Source organism: Pristiophorus japonicus, chromosome 7 (assembly GCF_044704955.1).
Source record: "Pristiophorus japonicus isolate sPriJap1 chromosome 7, sPriJap1.hap1, whole genome shotgun sequence".
NCBI classification, from domain to species: Eukaryota; Metazoa; Chordata; class Chondrichthyes; family Pristiophoridae; genus Pristiophorus; species Pristiophorus japonicus.
Genome location: NC_091983.1, coordinates 244,935,886 through 244,958,109, shown reverse-complemented (window position 1 = coordinate 244,958,109; position 22,224 = coordinate 244,935,886). Strand labels below are relative to the sequence as shown.

Sequence of the window (22,224 nt, the reverse complement as noted above, 5' to 3'; positions counted from 1 at the left end):
GCAGAATGGCAGTGGTGGAAGTAAGGTTCCTGCTCCACTGACCCACTGCCACTCCCCCAGGTCAACACCTCAGCATTTCGAGCAATCTGTTGGAGCACAGATTGCTGTCCTGCTGAGACACCGTGAAAGGGAACAGCAATAATCATGGGTGATTTTAACCTCCATATTGATTGGACAAATCAAATTGGTCAGGGTAGCCTTGAGGAAGAGTTCATAGAGTGCATAAGGGACAGGTTCCTTGAGCAGTATGTAATGGAACCAACCAGGGGGCAGGCTATCTTAGATCTGGTCCTGTGTAATAAGACAGGATTAATAAATAATCTCCGAGTAAAGGATCTCCTTCGAATGAGTGATCATAGCATGGTTGAATTTCAAATTCAGATGGAGAGCGAGAAATTTGCATTTCAAACCAGCATACTAAGTTTAAATAAAGGAGACTACAAAGATATGAGGGCAGAGTTGGCTAAAGTGGACTGGGAAAATAGATTAAAATGTAGGACAGTTGATGAACAGTGGCGTACATTTAAAGAGAAATTTCACAACTCTCAAGAAAAATATATTCCAGTGAGGGGGAAAGGGTGTAAAAGAAAAGATAGCCATCCGTGGCGAACTAAAGAAATAAAGGACGGTATCCAATTAAAAACAGGGGCATGCAAAGTGGCCAAAACTAGTGGGAGGACAGAAGAATGGGAACATTTTAAAAGCCAGCAAAGATTGACTAAAAAAATTATTAAGAAAGGGAAGATAGACTATGAAAGTAAACTAGCATGAAATATAAAAACAGGTAGCAAGAGTTTCGACAGGTATATAAAAAGGAAAAGAGTGGCTAGAGTAAATGTTGGTCCTTTAGAGGATGAGACCGGGTAATTAGTAATGGGGAACATGGAGATGGCAGAAACTTTAACAAATATTTTGTATCAGTCTTTACGGTAGAGGACACTAAAAATATCCCAGCAATGGATAGTCAAGGGGCTATCTTCATTGCTGCCATGCTCCACCTCACAGCCGACAAGCTCCCCGCTGGAGTGGAACTAAACTACAGAACCAATGGGAACCTGTTCAACATTCGCTATCTCCGGGCCAGGGCCAAGACCACCCCATCCTCTGTCATCGAGCTACAGTAAGCGGATGATGCCTGTGCACATACTGAGGCTGAACTCCAGGACATAGTCGACGTGAGGCGTACGAAATCATGGGCCTTACGCTAAACATCACTAAGACAAAGGTCTTCCACCAACCTGTCCTCGCTGCACAGCAGTGCCCCCCAGTCATCAAGATCCACGGCGCGGCCTTGGACAATGTGGACCACTTCCCTTATCTCGGAAGCCTCCTATCAACAAGAGCAGGTTTGACGACGAGATCCAACACCACCTCCAGTGCGCCAATGCAACCTTCAGCCGCCTGAGGAAAAGAGTGTTTGAAGACCAGGCCCGCAAAACTGCCACAAAGCTCATGGTCGACAGGGCTGTAGTAATATCCGCCCTCCTGTATGGCTCAGAGACGTTGACAATGTACAGTAGACACCTCAAGTCGCTAGAGAAATATCACCAATGATGTCTCCGCAAGATCCTACAAATCCCCTAGGAGGACAGGTGCACCAACACTAGCGTCCTCGTCCAGGCCAACATCCAAAGCATTGAAGCACTGACCACGCTTGATCAGCTCCGCTGGGCAGGCCACATAGTTCGCATGCCAGACACGAGACTCCCAAAGCAAGCGCTCTACTTGAAACTCCTTCACTGCAAACGAGCTAAAGGAGGGCAGAGGAAACGTTACAAGGACACCCTCAAAGCCTTTCTGATACAGTGCAACATCCCCACTAACACCTAGGAGTCCCTGGCCAAAGACCGCCCTAAGTGGAGGAAGTGCATCCGGGAGGGTGCTGAGCACCTCGAATCCCGTCGTCGAGAGCATGCAGAAATCAAGCAGTGGAAAGAGCAAACCAGTCTGTCCTACCTATGACAGGGGTTGTGGTTCTCGTATTGGGCTGTACAGCCACCGAAGAGCTCATGCTAAGAGTGGAAGCAAGTCTTCCTTGATTCCGAGGGAATGCCTATGATGATGTGGGGGGGAGAGGAACTTAACACAATCACAATTACTAAGGAGGTGGTACTCAGTAAGATAATGGGACGAAAGGCGGATAAATCCCCTGGACCTCATGGCTTGTATCCTAGTGTCTAAAGAGAAGTAGTGGCAGGGATAGAGGATGCATTGGTTGTAATTTACCAAAATTCCCTGGATTCTGGGGAGGTCCAAGTAGATTGAAAAACTGCAAATGTAATGCCCCTATTTCAAAAAGGAAGCAGACAAAAATCAGGAAACTATAGACCAGTTAGCCTAACATCTGTGGTTGGAAAAATGTTGGAGTCCATTATTAAAGAAACAGTAGCAGGACATTTGGAAAAACATAATTCAGTTAGGCAGAGTCAGCATGGATTTCTGAAGGGGAAGTTATGTTTGACAAATTTGCTGGAATTCTTTGAGGATGTATCGAACAGGGTGGATAAAGGGGAACCAGTGGATGTGGTGTATTTGGACTTCCAGAAGGCATTTGACAAGGTGCCACATAAAAGGTTAATGCACAAGATAAAAGTTCACGAGGTGAACTATATTAGCATGGATAGAGGATTGGCTAACTAACAGAAAACAGAGGCTCCTTGTCTAAGGTAATAAAGGGTTATGGGTAGCGGGCAGTAAAGTGGAACTGATTCCATGATCAGATCAGCCATGATCGTATTAAATGGCGGAGCAGGCTCGAGGTGTCAAATGGTCTACTCCTGCTCCTATTTCTTGTGTTCTTGTGTTCTTTGCACTCATCACCATCATAGGCAGTCCCTCGGAATCGAGGAAGACTTGCTTGCACTCTTAAAATGAGTCCTTAAGTGGCTGAACAGTCCAATATAGAGCCACAGTCCCTGTCACAAGTGGGACAGATAGTCGTTGAGGGTAAGTGAGGGTGGGACTGGTTTGCCACACGCTCTTTCCACTGCCTGCGCTTGCTTTCTGCACGCTTGGCGATGAGACTCAAGGTGCTCAGCACCCTCCCGGATGCACTTCCTCCACTTAGGGCGGTCTTTGGCCAAGGACTCCCAGGTGTTAGTGGGGATGTTGCACTTTATTAGGGAGGCTTTGAGGGTGTCCTTGTAACATTTCCTCTGTCCACCGTTGGCTCACTTGCTGTGAAGGAGTTCCGAGTAGAGCGCTTGTTTTGGGAGTTTCATGTCTGGCGTGGTGATAATGTGGCCTGCCCAGCAGAGCTGATCAAGTGTGATCAGTGCTTCAATGCTGGGGATTTTGGCCTGGTCGAGGACAGTAATATTGGTGCGCCTGTCCTCCTAGGGGATTTGTCTTGCATAGACATCGTTGATGGTATTTCTCTCGCAAATTGAGGTGTCTACTGTACATGGCCCATGTCTCTGAGCCACACAGGAGGTATTACTACAGCTCTGTAGACCATGAGCTTGGTGGCAGATTTGAAGGCCTGGTCTCCGAACACTCATTTCCTCAGGTGGCCAAAGGCTGCACTGGCACACTGGAGGCGGTGTTGAATCTCCTCATCAATGTCTGCTCTTGTTGATAAGAGGCTCCCGAGGTAAGGGAAATGGTCCACGTTGTCCAGGGCCGCGCCATGGATCGATGACTGGCGGGGGGGGGGGAGGGCAGTGCTGTGCAGTGAGGACAGGCGGTTGGAGGATCTTTGTCTTATGGATGTTTAGCATAAGGCCCATGCTTTCGTATGCCTCAATAAATACGTTGACTAAGTCCTGGAGTTCAGCCTCTGTATGTGCACAGACGTAGGTGTCGTCCGCATACTGTAGCGAGACGACATTACCTTTGTAATTACTTTCATTCAAGTTCAGGACACTAGTTTGAGACCTAGTTTTCTCACCCTCAAACTGAATTTGAAATTCTACCATGCTATGATCACTCTTCCCAAGAGGATCCTTCACTACGAGTTCTTTAATGATTCCAGACTCGTTATGCATTACCAGATCTAAAATAGTTTGCTCCCCTGTTGGTTCCACAACATATTGTTACAAGAAACCATCCTGCATACACTCTATGAGCTCTTCCTCAAGACTACTTTTGCCAATTTGATTTGTCGAATCAATATGAAGATTAAAATCACCCATGATTATTGCCGTTTCTTTCTTACAAGCCTCCATTATTTCTTGATTTATACTCTTCCTGCCAGTTTGATAACTGTTTGGGGGCCTGTAGACCTCTCGCACCAGTGACTTCCTTCCCTTATTATTTCTTATCTCCATCCAAACTGATTCTACATCTTGACCTTCTGAACCAATATCATTTCTCGCTACTACATTGTCTCATCCCTTTTTAACAGAGCTACCCCACATCCTTTTCCTTTCTGCCTATCCTTACGAAATGGCAGATACTGTACCTCTGAATATTCAGTTCCCAGCCATGGTCACCTTGCAACCACATCTCTGTAATGGCAATGAGATCATGCCCATTTATTTCTATTTGTGCTGTCAACTCATCTATCTTGTTACGAATGCTTTGTGTATTCAGATGTATTTGGACACTATTTTATGCACATTATAGTTATCCTGGAGCAGTGTTTCAGATGCCGACACATGTCAAGCATTGCTGGCATCTCCAAGATCATTGTAGTCTGCGGATGCACAACAGATTTGCCATCCAGAAAATTGTATGTTTGCAGTAGGTGGAGGAAGAGGACACCCAGCTGGAGTCAATACAAGAGCAAAGCGAAGACAAGGAGTCAGAAGCAGTTGCTGTTCCTTTTGACTATTAATTTATTTGGAAGATATGACACTAATCTGAAGATCTCAATTATGAGAGCCTATAATATGGCTTTTGCAATCTCCAATGCAACAGGAATTTCTTCTGGCAGAATAGTGTCAAAATTAACTTGTTTTTCTAGATGCACAAGCTGTGGTTTATTTTAAAGTACAACATCTCTAAAATGTGCCAAATATTCTAATCATCTAAAACTACTCCTTAATACTATAATCTGATTTTAACTAAGAGCTGAAATCAGATAATTTTAACTTCCGGGCAAGATCTGCACCTCATTCATCTGGACTGGCAGCTCACCCACGGTTGGAGCGAAATTTTAAGTGGCAGGCAGCCGCTACTGGCATCAAAGGAAAGGCTGCGAGCAAGAAGGTAAGTTGCCGGGGTGGAGGGAGTGCGGCATCAAGGAGCCCGAGTAAATTAAAGTCAATGGGAATTGGGGGGAAAACTCTCCACTGGCTGGAGTCATCCCTAGCACAAAGGAAGATAGTTGTGGTTGTTGGAGGTCAATCATCTCAGCTCCAGGACATCGCTGCAGGAGTTCTTCAGGGCAGTGTCCTAAGCCCAACCATCTTCAGCTGCTTCATCAATAACCTCCCCTCCATCATAAGGTCAGAAGTGGGGATGTTCGCTGATGATTGTACAGTATTTAGTTCCATTAGCAACTCCCCAGATAATAAAGCAGTCCATGCCCACATGCAGCTAGTCCTGGACAACATTCAGGCTTGGGATGATAAGTGGCAAGTTACACCACACAAATGCCAGGCAATGTCTATCTCCATCGAGCGCTGGTTTTGGGAGTCTTATGTCCGGCATGCAGACAATGTGGCCCGCCCAACGGAACTGGTCGAGTGTGGTCAGTGCTTCGATGCTGGAGATGTTGGCCTGATTGAGAACACTGACATTGGTGGATCTGTCCTCCCAGGGGATTTACAGGATCTTGCGTAGGCATCTTTGGTGGTATTTCTCCAGCGACTTGAGGTGTCTACTATATATGGTCCATGTCTCTGAGCCATACAGGAGGATGGGTATCACTACAGGCCTGTAGACTATAAGCTTGGTGCCAGATTTGAGGGCCTGATCTTCAAACACTCTCTTCCTGAGGCGACCGAAGGCTGTGCTAGCGCATTGGAGGTGGTGTTAAATCAAGCACTCTACTCAGAACTCCTACATGGCAAGCAAGCCCCAGGTGGGCAGAGGAAACATTTCAACGACACCCTCAAAGCCTCCTTGATAAAGTGCAACATTCCCACCGACACCTGGGGGTCCCTGGCCAAAGACCGCCCTAAGGGGAGGGCGCTGAGCACTTCGAGTCTCGTCGCCGAGAGCATGCAGAAACCAAGCACAGGCAGCAGAAGGAGCGTGCAGCAAACCAGACTCCCCACCCACCCTTTCCTCCAACAACTGTCAGTCCCACCTGTGACAGAGACTATAATTCCCGAGTTAGACTGTTCAGTCACCTGAGAACTCACTTTTGCAGTGGAAGCAAGCCTTCCGCGATTTCGAGGGACTGCCTATGATAATGACGATGATGATCGCCATCGAGTAAGTCTAACCACCCCCCCTTGACATTCAAAGGCTTTACCATCACTGAATCCTCCACCATCAATATCATGGGGGTCACCATTGACCAGAAACTTAACTGGACCAGCCACATAAATACTGTGGCCACAAGAGTAGTTCAGAGGCTGGGTAATCTGTGACGATTGTCTCACCTCCTGATTCTCCAAAGCCTTTCCACCAACTACATGGCACAAGTCAGGAATGTGAAGGAATACTCTCCACTTGCCTGGATGAGTGCATCAAGTGTAGTCAGGACTTCAATGCTGGGAATGTTGGCCTGGTCGAGGACGCTAATGTTGCTGTGTCTGTCCTCCCAGGGGATTTGTAGGAGCTTGCCTAGACATCATAGGTGTTATTTCTCCAGCGACTTGAGGTATCTACTGTACATGGTCCATGTCTGAGCCATACAGGAGGGCAGGTATTACTACAGCCCTGTAGACCATGAGCTTGATGGCAGATTTGAGGGCCTGGTCTTCAAACACTCTTTTCCTCAGTTGACCGAAGGCTGCACTGGCGCACTGGAGGTGGTGTTGGATCTCGTCGTCAATGTCTGCTCTTGTTGCTAAGAGGCTCCCAATCCTTGTAGCACCCCACTTGTTACTGTTTATCAACTGGAAAATGACTCATTTATCCCGACTCTCTGTTTTCTGTTAGTCAGCCTATCCTCTATCCATGCTAATATATTACCCCCAGCCCCGTAAACTTTTATCTTGTGCGATAACCTTTTATGTGGCACCCTTATCGAGTGCTTTCTGGAAATCCAAATACATCATACCCAGCCTGCTCGTTACATCCTCAAAGAACTCCAGCAAATTTGGCAAACATGATTTCCCTTTCATAAAATCATGCTGACTCTGCTTGGCTGAATTATGTTCTTCCAAATGTCCTGCTACTGCTGCATTAAAATAATGGACTCCAGCATTTTCCCAACAACAGATGTTAGGCTAACTGGTCTATAGATTCCTGCTTTCTGTCTGACTACTTTTTTAAATAAGGGCGTTGCATTTGCGGTTTTCCAATCCACAGGAACCTCCCAGAATTCAGGGAATTTTGGTAGGTTACAACCAATCCATCACTATCTCTGCAGCCACTTCTTTTAAGACCCTAGGATACAAGTCATCAGGTCCAGGGGACTTGTCCATCTTTAGTCCCATTATTTTATCGCGTACTTCTTGATTTAAGTTTTTCCCTTCCTGTAGCCCCTTGATTATCCATTATTGGGATGTTTTTAGTGTCTTCTACCATGAAGACCGATACAAAATATTTGTTCAAAGCCTCAGCCATTTCCCTTCATTATTAATTCCCCAGTCTCATCCTCTAAGGGACTTACTTTTACTTTAGCCACTCTTTTCCTTTTTATGTACCTGTAGAAACTCTGACTATCTGTTTTTATATTTCTTACTATTTTACTTTCATAATCTATCTTCCCTCTCTATTATTTTTTTAGTCATTCTTTGCTGGTTTTTAAAAGTTTCCAAATCCTCTGGCCTCCCACTAATCTTGGCCATTTTGTATGCCATTATTTTCAATTTGATACAATCCTTTATTTCCTTAGTTAGCCACGGATGGTTATCCCTTCTATTAAAGTCTTTCCTTCTCATTGGGATATATTTTTGTTGAGCGTTATGAAAAATCTCCTTTAATGTCTGCCACTGCTCATCAACTGTAACACTCTTTAATTTATTTTCCCAGTCCGCTTTAGCCATCTCTGCCTTCATATCTTTGCAGTGTCCTTTATTTAAGATCAGGATTCAGATCCATCTTTCTCACCCTCCAACTGAATTTGAAATTCAACCATGCTATGATCACTCTTTCCTCGAGAATCCTTTACTAGGAGATCATTTATTAATCCTGTCTCATTACACAGTACCAGATCTAAGATAGCCTGCTCACTGGATGCTTCTGCAACGTACTGTTCAAGGCTACCTTGGTCAATTTGATTTGTCCAATCAATATGAAGATTAAAATCGACATAATTATTACCGTTCCTTTAACAATCCTCCATTATTTCTTGGTTTCTACTTCGTCCAACAGTGTAGCTATTGTTAGGTGGCCTAGAGACTGTGCCCACCAGTGACTTCTCCTTATTATTCCTTATCTCCACCCAAGCTGATTCGACATCTTGATCTTCTGAGCCAATATAATTTCTCACTACTGCACTGATCTCAACCTTTATTAACAAAGCTACCCCATCTCCTTTTACTTTCTATCTATCCTTCCGAATTGTCAATTACCCCATAATATTTAGTTCCAAGCCTTGGTTACCTGACAACCACATCTCTGTAATGGCTATCAGGTCATACCTATCTATTTGTGCCATCAACTCATCTATTTTGTTATGAATGCTATGTGTATTAAGATAAACCCTCCCCGTGCCCGCACCCCCCCCCCCCACCCCTGCAACTCATTCGTTTAAAGCTCGCTCTACAGCCTTAGTTATTTGATTCGCCAGGACACTAGTCCCAGCGGGTTCAAGTGAAACCCGTCCCATCGGAAAAACCTCCCTTTTACCCCAGTACTGGTGCCAGTGCTCCATAAACCAAACCCATTTCTCCCACACCAGTCTTTGAGCCACGTGTTTAACTCTTGATTGAACCCTATTCAAATTTGCTTGTGGCTCCGGTAGTAATCCAGAGAATATTAGCTTTGTGGTTCTGCTTTTTAATTTGGCCCCTAGCTGCTCATACTCCCTCAGCAGAACCTCTTTCTTTGTCCTATCAATGTCGTCGGTACGCACATGGACCATGACAACTGGATCTGGCCCCTCTCATTCCAAGTTTCTCTCCAGTCTTGAGCAGATGTCCTCAACCCTGGCACTGGGCAGGCAACACAGCCTTCGGGACTCATGCTCTCGGCTGCAGAGAACTGTGCTATCCTCCTAATGATACGGTCCCCTACCACTACAACATTTCTTTTTACTCCCCCCACTTGAATGTCCCCTTGTACCGTGGTTCTGTGGTCAGTTTGCTCATCCTCCCTGCAGTCCCTGCTCTCGCCCACACAGGGAGCAAGAATCTCGTACCTGTTAGACAATTGCAAGGGCTGAGGCTCCTCCAATGCTAATTCCTGGGACCCCAAACCTGCCTCACTCATAGTCACACCCTCCTGTCCCTGACCATGGACCAAATTTGAATTACTTAATCTAAGGGGTGTGACTGCCTCCTGGAATGCAGCGTTCAGATAACTCTCCCCCTCCCTGATGTGTTTAGGTGTCTGCAGCTCAGACTCCATATCGTCAGCGCGGAGGACATTCACTTCCTCCACCTCCAGCGTACCGTGACTGCAGTGTGTACCATCTACAAGATGCACTGAGGCAATTAGCCAAGGCTTCATCGACAGCACCACCCAAACTCCCGACCTCTACCACGTAGAAGGACAAGAACACCATCACCTGCAAGGAAGTGGCCCTAGAAATAGCACATGCATTGGTGGTCATTTTCCAAAATTCCATGGACTCTGGATCAGTACCTATGGATTGGAGGGTAGCTAATGTAACCCCACTTTTTAAAAAAGGAGGGAGAGAGAAAACAGGGAATTATAGCCTGACATCGGTGGTGGGGAAAATGCTGGAATCAATTATTAAAGATGTAATAGCAACGCATTTGGAAAGCAGTGACAAGTTAGCATAGAATTATGAAAGGAAAATCATGCTTGACAAATCTCGAGTTTTTTGGGGATGTAACTAGTAGAGTGGATAAGGGAGAACCAGTGGTTGTGGTGTATTTGGACTTTCAAAAGGCTTTTGACAAGGTCCCACACAAGAGATTAGTGTGCAAAATTAAGACATATGGTATTGGGGGTAATGTATTGACATAGATAGAGAACTAGTTGGCAGACAGGAAGCAAAGAGTGGGATTAAACAGGGCCTTTTCAGAATGGTAGGCAGTGAATAGTGGGGAGCAGCAAGGTTCAGTGCTGGGACTCAAGTAATTTACAAGATACATTAATGATTTGGACGAAGGAATGAAATGTAATATCTCCAAGTTTGCAGATGACACGAAGCTGGGTGGCAGTGTGAGCTGTGAGGAGGATACCAAGAGGCTGCAGGGTGACTTGAACAGGTTAGGTGAGTGGGCAAATGCATGACAGATGCAGTATAATGTAGATAAATGTGAGGTTATCCACTTTGCTGGCAAATACAGGAAGACAGATTATTATCTGAATGGTGACAGATTAGTAAAAGGGGAGGTGCAACGAGACCTGGGTGTCCTGGTACATCAGTTACTGAAGGTAGGCATGCAGATACAGGAGGCAGTAAAGAAAGCAAATGGCATGCTGGCCTTCATAGCAGGAGGAGTTGAGTATAGGAGCAGGGTGGTCTTACTGCAGTTGTACAGGGCCTTGGTGAGACCACACCTTGAGTATTGTGTGCAGTTTTGGTCTCCTAATCTGTGGAAGGACGTGCTTGCTATTGAGGGAGTGCAGCGAAGGTTCACCAGACTAATTCCCGGGATGGCAGAACTGACATATGAAGAAAGACTCGATCGACTAGGCTTATACACACTGCAATTTAGAAGAATGAGAGGGGATCTCATAGAAACATATAAAATTATGACAGGACTGGACAGGTTAGATGCAGGAAGAATGTTCCCGATGTTGGGGAAGTCCAGAACCAGGGATCACAGTCTAAGGATAAGGAGTAAGCCTTATAGGACCGAGATGAGGAGAAACGTTTTCACCCAGAGAGTGGTGAACCTGTGGAATTCTCTACCACAGAAAGTTGTTGAGTCCAGTTCGTTGGATATATTCAAGAGGGAGTTAGATGTGGCCCTTACGGCTAAGGGGATCAGGGGGTATGGAGAGAATGTGGGAGTGGGGTACCGAAGTTGCATGATCAACCATGATCATGTTGAATGGCAGTGCAGGCTCGAAGGGCCGTATGGCCTGCTCCTGCACCTATTTTCTATGTTTCTATGTTTCCCCTCCAAGTCACTCACCATCCTGACTTGGAAATATATCTCCTTTCCTTCATCGTCACTGGGTCAAAATCCTGGAGCTCTCTCCTTAACGGCACTGTGGGAGTACCTTCACCACAAGGACTGCAGTATTTCAAGAAGGTTGCTCACCATCATCATCATAGGCAGTCCCTCTGGAACGAGAAAGACTTACTTCCATTCTTAGCATGAGTTCCAATACGAGAACCACAGTTCCTGTCACAGGTGGGACAGATAGTCATTGAGGGAAAGGGTGGGCAGGGAGCCTGGTTTGTGGGACGCTCCTTCCGCTGCCTGTGGTTGATTTCTGCATGCTCTCGGCGACGATACTCGAGGAGCTCAGCGCCCTCCAGAATGCACTTCCTCTACTTAGGGCGGCCTATGGCCAAGGACTCCCAGGTGTCAGTGGGGATGTTGCATTTTTTCAGGGAGGCTTTGAGGGTGTCCTTGTAACGTTTCCTCTGCCCGCCTTTGGCTCGTTTGCTGTGGACAAGTTCCAAGTAGAGCGCTTGCTTTGGGAGTCTCATGTCTGGCATGCGAACTATGTGACCTGCCCAGCGTAGCTGATCAAGTGTGGTCAGTGCTTCAATGCTGGGGTTGTTGGCCTGGATGAGGAAGCTAACGTTGGTACGTCTGTCCTCCCAGGGGATTTGCAGGATCTTGCGGAGACATTGCTGGTGGTATTTCTCCTGCGATTTGAGGTTTCCACTGTGCATGGTCCACGTCTCTGAGCCATACAGGTGGGCGGGTATTATTACGGCCTTGTAGACCTTGGTGACATTTTTGAGGGACTGATCTTCAAACACTCTTTTCCTCAGGCGGCCGAAGGCTGCACTGGCGCGCTGGAGGCGGTATTGGATCTCATCATCAATGCCTGCTCTTGTTAATAGGAGGCTCCCGAGATAGGGGAAGTGGTCCACGTTGTCTCCGGGGCCACCGTGGATCTTGATGTTTGGGGGGCAGTGCTGTGTGGCGAGGACAGGCTGATGGAGGACCTTTGTCTTACCAATGTTTAGCATAAGGCCCATGCTTTCATACACCTCGGTAAATACGTCGACTATGTCCTGGAGTTCAGCCTCTATGTGTGCACAGACGCAGGCGTCATCCGCGTACTGTAGCTCAACGACAGAGGTTGGAGTGGTCTTGGACCTGGCCTGGAGACGGCGAAGGTTGAACAGCTTCCCACTGGTTCTGTAGTTTCGCTCCACTCCATCGTGGAGCTTATCAACTGTGAGGTGGAGCATGGCAACGAGGAAGATTGAGAAGAGGGTTGGGACGATGACGCAGCCCTGCTTGACCCCGGTCTGGACCTGAATTGGGTCTGTGATGGATCTGTTGGTAAGGATCGCGGCTTGCATGTCGTCGTGGAGCAGGCGGAGTATGGTGACGAACTTTTGGGGGCATTCGAAAAGTCCATAGACCCTCACGATTGACAGTGTCAAAGGCCTTTGTAAGGTCGAAGAAGGCCATGTATAATGCGCTGTTCCCTGCATTTTTCCTGCAGCTGTCGCACTGCAAAAATCATGTCCGTTGTGCCCCGGAGGGGATGAAATTCGCACTGCGACTCTTCAAGGGCAGTTAGGGATGCACAATAAATGATGGCCTCGTCAGTGATGGCCACATCCCGTGAATGAATTAAAAAAAAGACAGGCTGATGGAATGGACCCACATCCCAGTAACCAATATCTCAAATAAATTCTGTGTCTCACACTTTAGGAAGGATGTCAAGGCCTTGGAGAGAGTGCAGATGAGAGTTACTGAAATGATACTGGGGCTGAAGGGTTTCACTTATCTGGAACGACTATCACAACTGAGTTTGATCTCCTTAGAGCAGAGAAGGTGAAGGAGAGATTTAATAGAGATGTTCAAAATTGTAAGTTTATGCTGGAGTAGCTAGGGAGAAACCACTGACAGGAGGGTCAGTAGCTAGAGGACACATATTTAAAATAATTGGCAAAAAAGCCAGGGGAAATGTTTTCTTTTACTCAGCGAGTTGTCATGACCTGGAATGCATTGCCTGAAAGGACGATGGAAGCAGATTCCAAAGTAACATGCAAATCAGAATTGGATCTCCATTTAAAAAGAACACTTTTTAGGGCAAAGGGGAAAGAACTGGGGACTTGGACTACTTGGTAGCTCTTTCAGAGAGCCAGTACAGACACAATGGGCTGTTCGGCCTCCTTCTGATTCAATGAAATAAAGGCAAGTAAAATTTGTTTTGATTGGCTCGTATATATCATAGATAACGAGAATATTTCTTTGAAAGCTACCGAGTAATCATATATTTCTCATGTAAGTGTTTTTGAAAATATGCTCTACTTGTTTATATACTCTACTTGTTAAATGCTGTCAATTAACATTAATGATGGTGGATGTTAGTCATGTTCATTTTTTTCATTTGACATGTAGTTGGATGCCCCAGTGAAAGCAAGCGGCCCTGTGGAACTATGGTTAGGTGACTTATTGCGTGTGCAGCAAGCTTCGTTGCGTACTGTGATTAAATTAGCATATTACAACTTCGCTGAACCAGATTTCCAGCTAATACCTTTCCTCTATGATGCTCCTGGTCAGGTAAACTAATATAGATAATTAGAGTTTTGTTTTACTGATTCATTCTTCCTCATTATCAGGCCCTGTGTATAGCCTGGGTTAGATCTTATCTATAACATTATAGATAATCTATAATCTGCCAATTTCTTAAATAATTTGTATTAGTGCATCCAACTTTTGTTGCACAATTCACGTGTTTTCTGCAGCTCAGTATATATAGGCCCATTTCTCGATCAGGAACTTGGAAAATAAGATCATTGATTATTTCCAGGAAGGCATGATACTCTGGATATAAGGGAATAAGGAAGCTAATTAGAGAGTGTATTTTCATTGAATAAGATGTATCAAACATTTCAATTATGAAGGAAGCTTAAGAAAGTTGGACTCGTGAGATTTGGAAAAGAGAAGACATTCAAGTGACCTAATTTTACTTTCCAAGATTACAAAGAGGTTTGACAGTTAAGTGAGGCATTTTTTTCAAATGGCGAAGGGTTTGAATCGCAGGGAATACAAATTAAAAATGAGGAAGTTAGGAATAAAAGAGAAATCAGTTGGATTGTTTTTTACAAAAATCATCACAGACTTGCAGAGTAAACAGCACATGGTGATAGGGTAGGAAGGCAAGGTTAAGCTCGAATAGAAAGAGATGGGTCTTCTGGCCTTTTTCTGTTCCCAAACACTCTTTGGAAGCTAAATTGGATAGCTCCCAAAAACGGGTGCGAGGATTGCAATGCGCGATTAACCTGCGCCCGTTGAATGCAATGCAGGCAGCACACCAACTTTATGCTGCCTGCTCATTTAAATGATCTCTGCATCCAGCCAGCACTAACCGCGCTATTCATTGGTGGACATTTGAGCAGGGTGCCAATATCATGAGAGGGAAGGTGCACTGTGGCTGGAGCAGGTGCTGGGAGTCATGGTCAAAGTGATTCTGACCTGAGAAAGAGGGAGAAATGGCACAACAGGGGAGAGAGTGCCTCCAAGATTTTCAGAGGCTGCACTGGAGGTCTTGGTGGAGGAGGTGGAAAGAGGAGTGATGCCCTGTATCCGCTGCGGGGAAGGAGGGCCTCCAGACACATGGTCAAGAGGCAGTGGAAGCAGATAGCAATGGAGGTCAATGCCAAGGCCGTGAAATTCAATGCCGGTAGTTTTGTCCGTTTTCTTTTCAAAATGGTGCCCGCCTCATTTCTGCCCATGTCTGGCGCGGCTCGCATTGTTTGCCATCTTGGTGAGAGCGATGACGCGGGTGGTACATGTGTGCACTGGCAGTATGCAGAGTAGGCAGATCGTGACGTTAGTCAGCATTGAATTGACGTACAACAATTTTGGAGGGCATTGAATGGAGTGCCATTTTCAAAATCAGCACTCCATTCAATGCCCTCTCCTAAATATGTATTCCTGAACATGCATTCAGCTGCACCCACCAGTACTACTTAAATGGATACATCCAACTTGCTGATAAGTTGCTTATTGCTTTTGTACAGGCTCTTGCATAGTTTGTGGGAGTATTGGGATTCTGGAAGAGATATAAAAAGTTGTTAACATGTGCAGGACATTGGGAAGGTGTTTGCTGCTACTGGATGACTTCTGAGTACACCACTCGCTCTCAATCACGGGGGCTCTAGTACGCTGCAGTACAACAGGGATTTGGAGCAGAGGCAGCAAAGAAGACAAGTTGCTCACAGAAGGAAGATGAGGAGGGGGAGGAGGAATCTCAGCAGGAGGCCTTTCCCACCTAGGGTCTTCAGGGAGCACTTCCCCTACCTGCACCTAAGCCAGAAGCAGTGTGTTCGCCGGCTCCACTTCACCTTTTGGAACTGGACCTGCAGCCTCAGAACAGGGTGATGATGGCACTGCTAGGGGCCCTCAAGGTGACCATAACCCTGAATTTTTTCATCAACGGATCCTTCCAGGCTGGAACAGACGACATAGCAAACATCTTGCAGTTCGTCATCTATCACTGCATCCCAGAGGTCACAGAGGCTCTGTATGCTACGAGAGAGGATCTCATTACAGAGATTTGCCAGGATAGCGGGCTTTCTCCTGGCGCAGGCATAATGTGGCTTTGCAGGTGCCGCATCTCAATGATGAGATGTTTTGTAACTGCAAAGGATTCTCCTCACTTAATATGCAGTTGGTGCGATCACGCTCGGCACATGATGATGGTGAATACCTGGTATCCTGGTAGCAGTCATGATGCCTTCATCCTGCGCTAGTCAAGTGTGCCTTCAATCTTCCAGCCACAGAAGGGGCTGAAGCAATGGTTCCGCTGCCTTGACTGCTCAGGAGGAGCCCTCCAGTACTCGCTGAATCTGGTGTCCCAATTTGTGGTGGCAAGGGCTGCATCCTCCAAAACTTGGTCATCATGAGGATGCAGCCCTTGCCACCACGGCTTCTGTGACCACCCCAGGAGGAGGAGGAGGAAGAAGAGGAGGAGGAGGAGAAGGAAGGGAGGAGGCAGCCTGCACATCCACGTTCCAGACGGGCTGTCTGTGAATGCATATCAGACTCCGGTTCCCCTGAATGAAACCCCAGATCCCTGTTGCTCAACATCTTACCTTACCATCCCTCTGTCACAGAACATCACAGTATCCTCTTGGCTACCATGCTGAAATGGAAGCCACCATAAAACAAAACATCCAAACCACATTTTGAAATCAATCAATTCAATACTACATAATAAAGTCAATTAATCTCTCTGGTGCGTTCCCTTAGTGTCTGTCTTCCTTGTGTCTTTGCCTATCTGAAAGGTTCTACGAAAGGTTCTATCCCAGTGGCTGCAGATTGCTGGTGGAAGGCTGCTGACTTTCAGCGGGGGGGCTGCAGATAACCTCAAGCAGCTCTGGACCTAGAAGATCTGGCTGTAGACTGCACCACCTCGACATGGGCAGCAACAATCTGGGCACTGGCGGAATGGCAGTGGTGGAAGTACAAATGCTGTCATCCTGAGAGAGTGCAGCAGTTTCGTGCTCCACAGAGCCACTGACACTTCCCCGGGGCAGCTTTCAGCAAACCCAGTAATCTGTTAGAGAACAGATTGTTCAATTGCTGTGACACCCTGCAAGCCCCTTTCCACACTGGTAAACGCAGCCACGATGGCAGAAAACTGAGCTTGCATGAAGAAGTCTGAGCTTCCACTGCAGCACTCAGACATTAGGTGGCTTCCACTTGTGCTGCAATGGAAGCTGAGATGTTGCCCATCAGATGCTGCATCATGGTTGGGTCCACAAATGTGCTACTGGAGCACTGAAGAGCTGAGGGCCCAGGGACAGTATGGGCCAGCCCACACTGCGATATGTGTGCGCATTAGGTCCGTGCAGCAGAGCAGGTCTCCAGTCGTCCAGGTTAACCCTTGCCACTGGACAAAGGCCTAGTTCTGTCAAGCCCATGGGGTGACTGATGTGCAATGGCCACCACATGTTAAAAAAATCCACGCACAGTCATCTTCTACCCCTTCAATTGGAGTTCAGGACTGGAATATCGGTCCTTCATTGAAACATCTGTGAACTCTTCCCTTTTAGTGTGGAAGCAAGTCAGCCTCGTTCGAGGGACCGACTATGATGATGACTGGAGTTGCGTATCACTTCCATCCTGGATATCTCCAAGCTCTGCACAAAGCTCCTCCATGCTTCTTGACAGTGACAATAGGCTCTCCGGCAGGCCTTAAACTCCTCATCTGAGTCCTCTGCAGCAGAACTCATGTGTGACTTCATCATCTGGGGAACTGGCACCTGTACTACTCTGTCTCCCTGCCCTGGTTGCAAGCTACTCGTGCCCGGTGACTCACCATGTGCAGGTCCTGCCTCTATACTACCCCCTAAAGTATGTGAAGTGCCAGTTTCTGAGCTGGTGCTTGCAAGTGTGAGATTGAACGACAGTGCCTCTTCTTCTCCATCACTCTCCTTTTCTCTTCCTGCACTCACTGCCCAGGTTGGGGTGCGTGGGTATCTGAAAGGAGAAAGGCACAAAGGCAGGGTTGAGATTAGGGGGAGAGGGCGGGGGAAACAAGATGTGCATGCTTACACCACCAGCAGCTTATAAATGAGAAGAGATTGAGGGATGAGGGGGAAATGGGATGTGACAAGGAGAATTAGTTATGAGCATACTGTCAATCCTTAATACTTTCAGCCTCACTGATCGTCATGGCCTCTCCTATACTGTCGAGTACAGTCTCCTCCAGCTGGAGCAGGGTATGCTACCCGTCAGTAAGCTGCTGCTGCCTGCAGTTGTGAACCACCGTGCCCTGCAAGAGAAAGAGAAGTGTGTCAGTGAGTGTGGTGTAATCGTTTAGGTGATGTGCCTGTCATGGATGAAGAGCTAGAAGTGTGTGCAAGGTGCAAGATATGCATATGAGGCTTGCAGCAATGGTAAGTGTGTGAGGTGCAGTGAAGCTATGAATGTGAGGTATCAGTCGTGATTGATAAGGATTGTTGGTAGGTGAGTGATGGTGCATTGAGCAGTGGCTGAGGCTAGTGGTGCAGTTGGTGGAAGACGGCTTTTGAAGATGCATTCACTGACCTTGACCACTCATGTGAGGTCATTAAACTTCTTGCGGGAGTACATCCAAGTCCTCGGGGCTTGATTCCTGGAGCTAATAATTTGATTAGGCCCGAAAATAGGGATTGTGATGTGTGATCGGCCCGCACCTGTTCTGAGTAATGCAGGCAGCACGTGACTTTCATGCTGTCTGGTAATTACTATGATTACCTCCATATCCTACCAAATGCACCACTAGCCTCAACCATTCCTCAATTCACCGCAACCCCATCACTCACCTAGCAACAATCTCCATCAATCAGGCCTTATACCTAACATTCACTTCACCTCACCCTCACATATTTGGTACTACAGCAAGCCTCATACACACATCTCACAGCTTGAACATACTTCCGGCTATTCAACCATGACAGCCACATCACTAAAACAGATTGCAAGACATCACTTTGACAGATTTCCCTCTCTCTTGCAGGACAAGGTGGCGCACAACTGGAGGCAGCAGGAGCTAACCAGAGGGTGACAGGCACACCTGCTCATCCTAACCCCCAGTGAGGATGATGCAGCCCATTATTGGGAATACCATGTTGAGCCATGGCCAGCGGTGGGCTGAAACCATCAAAAATAACGGTATCCACATATCTAATCCTCATGTCCCTCTTTGCCCTCATAACAACACAAAATCACAAGGATTAGAAGCAGGAGTAGGCCATATAAAGATGGAAGGAAAAGCAATGTGTGAGGAGGACACACAAAATCTGCAAAAGGACATAGGCAGGCAAAGTGAGTGGGCAAAAATTTTGCAGATGGAGTATAATGTTGGAAAGTGTGAGGTAGAAAAAAACCAAGGAACAAGTTATTATTTAAATGGAGAAAGATTGCAAAGTGCTGCAGTACAGCGGGACCTGGGGGTACTTGTGCATGAAATACAAAAGGTTAGTATGGAGGCACAGCAAGTGATCAGTAAGGCCAATGGAATCTTGGCCTTTATTGCAAAGGGGATGGAGTATAAAAGCAGTTGCTACAGTTATACAGGGTATTGGTGAGGCCACACCTGGAATACTGCGTACAGTTTTGGTTTCCATATTTAAGAAAGGAGATACTTGATTTGGAGGCAGTTCAGAGAAGGTTCAAAAGGTTGATTCCAGAGATGAGGAGGTTGACTTATGAGGAAAGGTTGAGTAGGTTGGGCCTCTACTCATTGGAATTCATAAGAATATGAGGTGATCTTATCGAAATGTATAAGATTATGAGGGGGCTTGACAAGGTTGATGCAGAGAGGATGTTTCCACTGATGGGGGAGACTAGAACTAGAGGGCATAACCTTAGAATAAGGGGCCGCCCATTTAAAACAGAGATGAGGAGAAATTTCTTCTCTCAGAGGGTTGTGAATCTGTGGAATTCGCTGCCTCAGAGAGCTGTGGAAGCTGGGTCATTGAATAAATTTAAGACAGAAATAGACAGTTTCTTAAACGATAAGGGAATAAGGGGTTATGGGGAGCGGGCAGGAAAGTGGACCTGAGTCCGTGATTGGATCAGCCATATCGTATTAAATGGCGGAGCAGGCTCGAGGGGCCGTATGGCCTTCTCCTGCTCCTATTTCTTATGTTCTTATGTTCTTATTCGACCCATCGAGTCTGCTGCACCATTCAATAAGATCATGACTGATCTTTCCTGCCCGATCCCCATATCCTTTGATTCGCCTAGAGTCCAAAAATATATCAATCTCAGCCTTGAATATGGAACGACTCACCTTCCACAGCCCTTTGGGGTGGAGAATTCCAGTGATTCACAACCCTCTGAGTGAAGAAAATGCTCCTCATCTCAGTCTTAAACAGCCGACCCCTTATCCTGAGATTATACCCCCTAGTTGTAGACTTTCCAGCCAGGGGAAACAACTTCACAGTATCTACCGTGTCGCTCCCCCTCATAATCTTAAATGTTTCAGTGAGATCAACTCTCATTCTTGTAAACACCAGAGAGTATAGGCCCAATTTAGAAACATAGAAATTTACAGCACAGAAGGAGGCCATTTCAGCCCATCATGTCTGTGCCGGCCAACAAAATGCCACACGGCCCTCGGTCACCAGCCCTGAAGGTTACATATAAACCTATGAACAATGGCAGACAGGTAAGGAGCATCCGACCCAACCAGTCCACCCCACACAACTGCGATACCCCATGTATCGCAACATTTTACATTCCACCCCACCCAGAGCCATGCGATCTCCTGGGAGAGGCAACAAAACAGATAAAAAACCAGGCCAATTGGGGGAAAAAAACTGGAAAAATTCCACTCCGACCCATCCAGGCGATTGAAACTAGTCCAGATCATCACTCTGGCCGTATTAGATTCCATGATGTACTTACCATCGTGTCTGCGCCAGCCAACAATTTACTCAATTTCTCCTCACGGGCCAACACTCTTATCCCAGGGATTAATCTAGTGAACCTCTTCTAATGCTGTATGTCCTTTCTCAGATAAGGAGGCTAAAACTGTGCACAGTACTCTGTACAATTGTAGTAAGGCTTCCTTATTCTTGTACTCCAACCCCCTTGAAATAAAGGCCAACATGCCATTTGCCTTCCTAATTGCTTAGAATCATAGAATCATAGAATTGTTGCAGCACAATAGGAGGTCATTGGGCCATTGAGCCCATGCCGGCTCTCTGCAAGAGCACTTCAGCTAGTCCCACTCCCTTACCCCTTCCCCATAGCCCTGCAAAAAATTTCCTTCATGTATTTATCCAATTCCCTTTTGCAAGCCAATCTGCCTCCACCAACCTGACAGGCAGTACATTCCAGTTTTTCCTCTTGTTGCTTTTGGTTCTTCTGCCAATCACCTTAAATCTGTGACCTCTGGTTCCCGACCCTTTCGTCAATGGGAACTGTTTCTCTCTATCGACTCTGTCTAGACCCCTCATGATTTTGCACACCTCTATCAGATCTCCTCTCAACCTACTCTGCTCTAAGGAGAACAACCCCAGCTTCTCCAATCTATCCAGATAACTGAAGTTGCTCATCCCTGGAACCATTCTTGCTGTATCTGCATGCCAACTTTCTGTATTTCATGTATGAGGACACCTAAATCTCTCTGAACATCAACATTTAATTGTTTCTCACCATTTAAAAAATATTCTGTTTCTTTATTGTTCGTACCAGAGTGAATGACCTCACATTTCCTTACATTATACTCCATCTGCCACCTCTTTGCCCACTCACAACTTGTGAATATCCATTTGCAGGCTCCTTGTATCCTCCTCACGGCTAACTTTCCCACCTACCTTTGTATCATTAGCAAACATGGATGCATTGAACTCAGTTCCTTGATCTGTCATGGTAAATGGCTGAGGCCCAAACACTGATCCTTGCAGCACCCCACTAGTGCCAACTGCAAAATGACCCATTTATCCCTAATCTTTGTCTTCTGTCTGTTAACCAATCCTCTATCCATGCAAATATATTACCCCCAACCTCATGATCCCTCATCACATACTCTCTTCTGATTTACAAGCTGCAGATGGTGTAAGCATGCACCACTTACTTTCCCCCCGTTCCCATACCATAACCTTACCCTTATGCCTTTTTCCTTTCAAATAGCTAAAAGCTAAAAGCCAACGGAGGAACACCAACAAGCGAGTGATGATGATGGCACAGCACTGTCACTTCATTTCACATTCACAGCCACCAGCTCAAATACTGACACTGTGCATATCTTAGATGATAGATTAGAGGTGCGATCTGCATGTGGTGAGATACTGGGCAAGGATAGCGCAGTTGCTAGCACGTCAAAGGGTAAGGTCGCAAGTAGGTTCCGCTTCAGAGGACTAAGATGAGAACTTTGCTGGGGCAACCTACAATAAACACTGATGGTATGCACAACTAAATGCTTGATGCATTGGGA

The 22,224-nt window shown here is 46.4% G+C and overlaps 1 protein-coding gene across 2 annotated transcripts in view; it reads left to right on the top strand.

Annotated features, from left to right (window-relative positions):
- Nucleotides 1–22,224, top strand: part of LOC139267485 (dynein axonemal heavy chain 8-like) — a 2,569,686-nt gene that overhangs the window by 1,647,839 nt on the left and 899,623 nt on the right. For both annotated transcript variants that reach the window (XM_070885867.1, XM_070885866.1), the window contains one exon: nt 13,686–13,847. In XM_070885867.1, the coding sequence (XP_070741968.1) occupies nt 13,686–13,847 (162 nt within the window). The remainder of the gene's footprint in view (nt 1–13,685; nt 13,848–22,224) is intronic.